This window comes from Diospyros lotus, chromosome 3 (assembly GCF_014633365.1).
Source record: "Diospyros lotus cultivar Yz01 chromosome 3, ASM1463336v1, whole genome shotgun sequence".
NCBI lineage: Eukaryota > Viridiplantae > Streptophyta > Magnoliopsida > Ericales > Ebenaceae > Diospyros > Diospyros lotus.
The window spans coordinates 17,210,212-17,218,315 of NC_068340.1; the positions used below are offsets into that span (position 1 = coordinate 17,210,212).

The 8,104-nt window shown below is 38.4% G+C and overlaps 1 protein-coding gene across 1 annotated transcript; it reads right to left on the minus strand.

Annotated features, from left to right (window-relative positions):
- Window positions 1-2,346: 2,346 nt before the first annotated feature.
- On the minus strand, window positions 2,347-2,740 carry LOC127796848 (uncharacterized). Its single transcript, XM_052329254.1, has 2 exons — window positions 2,534-2,740; window positions 2,347-2,460 (listed from the first exon to the last, which is right to left on the minus strand). Exons 1-2 carry the CDS (start codon window positions 2,738-2,740, stop codon window positions 2,347-2,349), a joined length of 321 nt encoding a protein of 106 aa, XP_052185214.1.
- Window positions 2,741-8,104: the final 5,364 nt, after the last annotated feature.

Sequence of the window (8,104 nt, forward strand, 5' to 3'; positions counted from 1 at the left end):
AGATGGTTGTTTATAAGCATGCTATTTATGAGTGCAATATTAATTTTGTCATATTGCATGGAAAGTCGTGATAATAGCATGGCACGATATTATTGTCACTTTGATATTTGTGCATGGGAATGGGACGTCACCCCCAGAGTGTAGCCGTAATTCCCCAAGGGCGTTGAGGGAATAACGCTAGGCTTATCCTACAGAAGTTCGGGATTTGCCTAGGATTCCTAGCCGGGCTTGCGGGCTAGGAAAGTTACATTAAGGGCAAATGTTGTTCATGTTATTGCATCATGCATTCGTATATATGTTTTGGATCCTCACTAGAAGTTTCATCTTCTAATGGGTTATGCCCCTAGAACATTCAACGTTCCAGTTTTAGACTTGCAGTTAGGGCAAGGAGCATGTTGAGATATGACGGCACGTGATGGCGTAGCCGATGGATTCAGCGAGCTGACTCGGATATATTTTAGCTGATGCTTTATTGATGTTTAGCCTTATTAGAATATTATGGAATTTCCATGTATTTATGTATTTTAATATTGAGGATATGATGTTAACTATGGTACGAATTCTTATGTTATAAATAAAGTGAATTGATTATGTACTATATTAGGTTTCGATTATCGCTTCCGCATTTTTAATTATTTGCAGGGGGTTTTGTTTGGAATTCGGTACTTAAGGTTAAGTTATGTACCAAGAAAGAAAGAAAAAAATAATTTATGTATATTTGGGCCCCAGCATAGTGATACGCTCGGTAAGGGAAAAGCGGGGTGTTACACATGTGGTGCCTAGGTTGTATAGCTCCTCTAGCGGGGAATGGTGTGTACTTGGAAACTTCTAGCACTTTTTACATCTCTTCACGTGCTTTAGGTAATCACTCTTCATTGTTGGCCAGTAGTAGTCGGCCCTTAAGATTTTTCCTGCTAAGGATCGTCCTCCTATGTAGCCACCATAAAACCCTTCATATACCTCAGCCATAATGTATGAAAACTTATTGGTGTTAACACATTTAAGGAGTGGCATGGTGAAGCCTCGTCAGAATAGTTAGTCCTAGATCAGGACATAAAAGCAAGTCGATCTCCTTAGCTTCCTTGGCGTTAGTGGGAAATGCTCTCTCTTTAAGATACTGGACTATGGGGGATCCCCAGAATTCGACACCGACTTCTATGGCTTGGGTATCAGCCGAGTCAATAGTGGGCGAGTCCAGAACTTCCTGTATTATAGATCGATTATTCTCTGGCCTTTTTGTATTGGCGAGCTTTAATAGGAGATCAACCCTCGAGTTTTGCTCTCTGGAGATGTATTCGATGCTGAAGGATTCAAAGGACTCAACTAATGCTTTAACCTTGCTAAGGTATCAGTTAAGCTAAGGGTCTCTAGCTTGGAAGTCTCCCCTCACTTGATTGGTCACCAATTGAGAATCGCTTCTTGCAGCCACCCGAACTGCTCCCATCGCCCTTGCCAAACTTAGTTCGACTATGAGAGCCTCGTATTCTACTTGGTTGTTACTTGCCTTGAAATTAAAATGGATGGACTACTTGATTATCAGCCCATTAGGCCCTTCCAGAATTATGTCGGCCCCGCTTCCCTTGATGTTGGAAGCTCCGTCGATAAATAATAACCAAGGATTAGATTCCGAGTTTTGACCAGAAGAAGATAATTCAACACAGAAATCAGACAGTACTTGAGATATGATGTGCTTGCGAGGCTGGTACTGTATGTCAAATTCGGAGAGTTCGATTAACCATGCAATCATCATTCCTGAGAGTTCGGCCTTCTAAAGCACTTGCTAGATTGGTTGATCCATCTGGACTGTGATCTGGTGACTTTGGAAGTATGACCTAAGTTTTCGAGTTGCGGTCACCAATGCAAGTGCTAGTTTTTTGATCTTCTAGTAAAAAAACTTGGGTCTCTGCAAGACCCTGCTGACAAAGTACACCGACCGTTGTGATTTTCTTTCCTCCCTGACCAATACTGCACTGAGGGCTTTTTCAATAATAGAGAGGTAAAGCGAGAGTTCTTCCGCGAGCTCCATCCTTGAGAGAATGGGGGGTGCTGCTAAGGAGCCCTTAAGCTCCTAAAAGGTGATTTCATATTGCTCCATTCATTGGAATTCCTCTGGCTTCTTTAGGCATTAGAAGAATGGTAGACCCCAGTTTGTTAATCTTGAGAGGAAACGGGATAAAGCTACAATCCGATTGATTAGTCCCTGGACTTCCTTTATATTGCTAGGGCTGCACATCTCGAGAATGGCTCTACATTTATCAGGGTTGGCTTCAATCCCCTAACTGGTTAACATAAAGCCGAGGAATTTTATGGCTTGCACCCCGAACAAGCACTTCTCAGGATTGAGCCTCACGTTGCGTTGTCAGAGTTGGCAAAAATCTCGACCAAGTCCAAGTAGTAATCATCATTTTTCGATGTCTTGGCCATCATGTCATCTACATAGACTTCAATGTTCTGGCCAATCTGCTTTACAAACACTTTGTTCATTAACCACTGATAAGTTGCAACCTGCGTTTTTCAATCCAAATGGCATAACCCGATAACAGAAATTAGCATTCTCCATGATGAACTTCGTCTTCTCCTCATCGTCAGGGTGCATTCGGATCTGATCGTATCTAAAATAGGTATCCATGAAGCTCAAGTATTTATAATCGGAGGCCCCATCTACAAGCCAGTCGATGTTGGGCAGTGAATATGAATCATTCGAGCATGCTTTCTTCAGATCAATGAAGTCAATGCACATTCTCCACTTGCCTAAGGAATTTTTCACCATAACCACATTAGCTAGCCACATGGTATATGGCACCTATCTGATGAATCCGGCCCTGAGGAGTTTTGTTGTCTCCTCGGCCACTTCGTGCTCGTTTTCTTCTCCCAACTTTCTCTTCCTTTGCTCGACTGGTCTAGCGCTTGGGTCCAATGCCAGCCTATGAAAAATGAAGGATGGATTAATTTTGGGCATGTCAACAGGTGTCCAAGCAAAGAGATCAGCATTCTGTTGGAGCAGACCGACTAGCCTTTCCCTCAGCTCATCCGGCAATGTGGAGCTAATGTGGTTAACCTGCTCTGAGAGGGGACCCAGGCTTACAAGATGAAGTTTCTCTATGCACTGGGGACGAATGTTAGAGAACTCGCCCCATGGGTTCAACTCAGTCATATACACACTATGGTGCGGAGCCTTGTGGCTAGTGCCCACGACTTAACTGTTGTCGGTAGCCTAATTTTTATCATCATCTTTACCAGGTTAGGGGCTTCGAGCACTAAGGCTATCATGGTAACACCTGAGCTTCTTTTTGGCCAAGGTGAATGACTCCAACCTCAATAGCTGACACCGAGAACTTCATAGCTAAGTGGGGGGTTGACGCAACTGCCCCCAAAGTGTTGAGAGATGGGCAACCAAGGAATGTATTGTATGGCGTATGGAAATCAACAACCGGGTATCGGATACTAATAGTTTTGACGAGTGGGGTCATTCTAAACGTAGTCAGCAAATCAATGTACCCCGTGACTCATACCTGTTCTCTGAAAAGGCCAACAAAATTCCTGTGAAACGACTTCAACCTCTTTTATGGATTCACATCTTTTTTAAAGTGGACAAATACAGTAAGTCGGTCAAGCTTCCTTGGTCAACGAGGACCTTTTTCACTAAAAAATTGACAGTGATGATCGAGACTGTAACACCTCGCCTTACACAGGCGCGTCACTATAAGGAAATTCTCGAGAATCCTTTTTTTTTTTTAAGACTATCACACACGACGCCATGAGAACAATCTTCACATGCAGTTGAAACACCCATCACATACAATGGCCGACGCCCGCGATGATTCCAAGAGCAATCTCCACATGCAGATAAAAATCCCGAGAACCCCAGTCCTACTCGTTTAACTAACAAGATCAATAAACTTAAAACTAAACGAGACATGATATAACACAGCGGAATAAATATATCAAAATGTCGTGGCCTACCACGATTTCATACAAATCAATCCTACTCCGTAATACATGTTACAATATTACAAAATGATAACAGCAGTATCATATAACCGTTCGTACATATACCAAAATAACTTCTGACATCTTCAAAATGGTACAACGACTATCAACTAAACACCGTTGTCCCCACCGGCCATTTCTTCGATCTCACAGCAATCCCTGGCTGGAACGTTGAATGTTCCAGGGGCATAACCCAGGTTAGATGATAAAAACATCTAAGTGATAGCATGAAACAATTTATACAATGCATGAACAACATACGAGCATGGCATAAACAGACAATGACAACATGCAACATGTCTAAATTGAGAAATTTCCCTGGCATACTCAACCTCCCGTGAAAAATTCATTCCACACACCATTGGGGTTGACCTTGCCGCGACATACTTAATCTCTCGAGTGACCTACTGTGTCACTTGTTCACCAGGATTAACCTTGTCTCATTCTCAAGAAGATCCCATCCCGTCCCATATGGACCCAACAACGACATAAAAATCGACACCCCGATGATATGAAAATACATGCCATGCACAGACTCGTTTTAAAAGTAGAAATAGTTGATGCAATATTTCACATGTTAAATATGCAAATGATGCCACAATGTAAATAGGTGTAACGCCTTTGTAAAACAACTTGGGTTCAGGAGGGTATAACCGCTCACTAGAACCGGTCCGATCATGTGAATCCTAAGCTCGGGAGGGTAAAACCAGTCACCAGAACCCTCTACACGCACTTCAAAACACATTCAAGACAAGATAAAGCTAGAATCAAACCACTCACCTCAAATTGGAAAAGTTCAGATTTTGCCTCGAAAAACGTGTCACATCTCAAAAAACGTGCAATTCTTCTTTCCAACTCACCAATTGTTTCATATTCATCATTATAACCTTAGAAATCAATATTTCTATTTTTTTCTCAATTTTCTATATTTTTCTTTATTTTTAAACCTTTCTTACCTTCGAAAATTCATAAAAAATACCTAACATCAAGTTTCATCAAATATTTTTCCATGATAATTCCTAAAATAATTTTACAAAAATTAAAAAATTAAAATCAAGGAAAAAACCTACCTCACACACCTTCACGCGCCACCCAAAGGCTCGGCGAGTGAAGCCCACGCGCAGCCGGCTCCGATCGTCTTCTTTGACTATGGCAACTTTCTGGCGACTTCCTTTAGCCAAAACGACTATGGGGCCTTGAGGATCCCGATGAGGCAATCTCAATGGCACCCTCAAATGGCTGAAACACCCACCGGAGGACGCCTTAAATGGCGGTTGCAGGTCGCGATCCGACCAAGCATGATTTTCCGACGAACTCACAAAAATCCCTCTATTTCTATACCAATCGACTCAAAATGCTCCAAAAACAATCCTCAACACCCAAGGAACAAAAGCCCCTTATCCGTGAGCCTCGATTCAGGCCAAAACATAAGAAATTTTGGCCGTTTTTATTTTTGAAACCCTCGGCCAAGAACACCCTTTTATATTCATTTTTTACTCGATTTCCCACCATATCTTGCTCATCCTTATCCCTTAAGCCTGGATCTAGCCTTTAATCCTATCAACTAGCCCTATTTCACGAGCTAAATTGTTTTAAAAATCCGTCCGAATTCTTGGTCTCATCCGCCATAAATTCCGGTCACGTCGCCGCCATGCTCGGCCAATGGCCACCCCTTGAAGCTTCATCATCACCTGAAGACCGTTCTAGCACCTCTAGGCGAGCTTCCCGACGTCCAGAGGCGGCTGCTGACGGCCATGTACCCATGGCACCCCTAGACTTTTCGTTAATTCCTCGACTACCCTCAGGTTCTAAACTATTCATTTCCCTTAAGATTTCCTAGAAAATTCATTGTTTCATCCTCCTTTGGGCAGTTTATGAAATCTGTACTTTTGCCCGGATGCCCCTAATCACGCATTTTTGTTCTCAAACCTTCGAACATCTCTTGATTTTGTCAAATAGTACTTATTTGGATAGTTTTACCTTTATTGGCTTGCTTGACACAGTCCCTCATCCTTCGGTTGTATTTTGAATATTACCCAAAAGCCCGAAACTTTAATAAATACCGATTTTGACCTCATAATTTCTAAAAATGCTTATAATATTGAACACTAGATATTACAGAGACTACCATGGGGTCGTCAAGGTTTTTGTTGAGCCAACTTGCTCATATTATTTAAGTTTTGATGATTAACAAAAATATTTTTATGATATAAATATATTTCTTTCTCATATAAAAAATATTATTTTGAATTAAAGTGCATACAAAGAGTAAATTTATTTTAAATTAAAGATGGATTGTCTTTAAATATGTTTCCTTCTTTTGATCATTTATGTCTCAAAAGTTTATATTTGAATTTTTATTTATTAATAAATATATTTATTGCTTATGCAAAAAGTATATTTATTTTGAATTAAAGAAGAATTACTTTTAGGCATGTTTTTTCTTTTTCATACAAAAAGTAAATTTATTTTAAATTAAAGAGAATTACTTTAAACATGTTTTATCTTACTCATGTGAAAAGTAAATTCATTTTGAATTAAAGGAAATTGTTTTTAGATATGTTTTCTTGTTTTAATCATTTATGTCTCAAAAGCTTATATTTGAATTTTCAAATCTTGATTTCTTATACAAAAAGTAAATTTATTTTGAATTAAAGGTGAGACATGTTTTCTTATTGTTTGAGAAAGTCTAAATATTTTTTGAATTTCAAACTTCATATTAACCCTTTCTTTAGTGGCTAAAATGCTTATAAATACCTTGTAAACTCATTTTTTGAGTATCCATTGTATATATTGCACATCCAAAACTCCCAAAAGCTCTCAAGCTAATTTTCAAGTATTCCAAGGCTCTCAAAGATTTATTATTCATCCACCGAAGAGCCACAAGGCAAGAGAAGAAAAGTTCTTCAAGTCTTCTACGACAAATCTGAACTTCTCCATTTGAGTTTATAAATTTATTTATTTATTTAAATATTATTACCTTGTATAATTTGTTCTTAATTGTTTATTTGTGTCCAAGTGTGGACAAATTATTTGTAAACATTTAAATTATTATTGAGAATTGTATAGATTTCCTAAATCCGTTAAAATTTAGGTGAATCTAGTTTTCAAGGTAAGCTAAGGAGAAAACTTTGGTGTAGTAGTTGCCTAGAACCCATTGTAATCTAGGTGTGTATCTAGTTTTCTAAGTAAGATAGTATGGAAACCTTGATGATTTTGATTTAGTGGAACCCCAAGGGTGGTTTGACCTTGGGAGAGTGGACTAGGTGTGTGTGAAAACACCAAACCACTATAACTTGTGTTGTGTCTCATTGTATTTATTTTTGTTATATCTTGTGGCTTACATTTATTATTAATCTTAAACATAATTTATTATATTTTTCAAATATATTTTCCAATAAAATCTTTAATCAATAATATTTATTAAAATTGAGAAAAAAAAATTAATCACTCAATTCACCCCCCTCTTGAGTGGCCATATCTTAAGAGACCAACAATTGGTATCAGAGCGGGTCCTAAAATATTTGTGATTGTCAATCTTAAATCTTAGGATAAGATCTTATAATGGCCTCTTATTTTAGCCAATCCCTATGTGATATCTCAATCCCCTCTAGTCCTCCAATGCTCATTAGAAAGGATTATACTTTTTAGAAGATTAGGATGGAATCTTATATCATTTCCATAAGCTATCTTTTATGAAGACTTATTGGGGATGGATTTAATCTATCCTCTCAATATGAGGAATAATGGTTAAAGGAAGACCTAAGAAAAATAGAAATGAACCATAAGGCAAGGTATTTAATTCTTAGTTCTTTAATGCTTAATGAGTATGAAAAATTGTCTTCGTGCTCCACATCTCATGAATTATGGAAAGAATTAGAGAGAATTCATGAAGGAACCAATAATTCTAAAATGAGTTTTCTTATGTCTCAATATCAAAGATGTAAATTATGGCTTAGTGAGATAATTAGTAATTTGAATGGATGGTTCGAAAAAGCCTCAAATATTTTTAGAATGCTAAGGAAAATGAATGAAGATACTAAAGAGTATAATGAAAAGAAAACATTAGCATTCAAGGTGAGAAGAAAAGGAAAAAGAATAATAGAGAAAAAAG

Coding starts and splice junctions, on each gene's coding strand:
- LOC127796848 (XM_052329254.1), bottom strand. CDS start 2,740: ATGTGCATTGACTTCATTGATCTGAAGAAAGCATGCTCGAATGATTCA. Junction 2,461..2,533: donor ATGCTAATTTCTGTTATCGG/GTTATGCCATTT, acceptor TTTGTAAAGCAG/ATTGGCCAGAACATTGAAGT.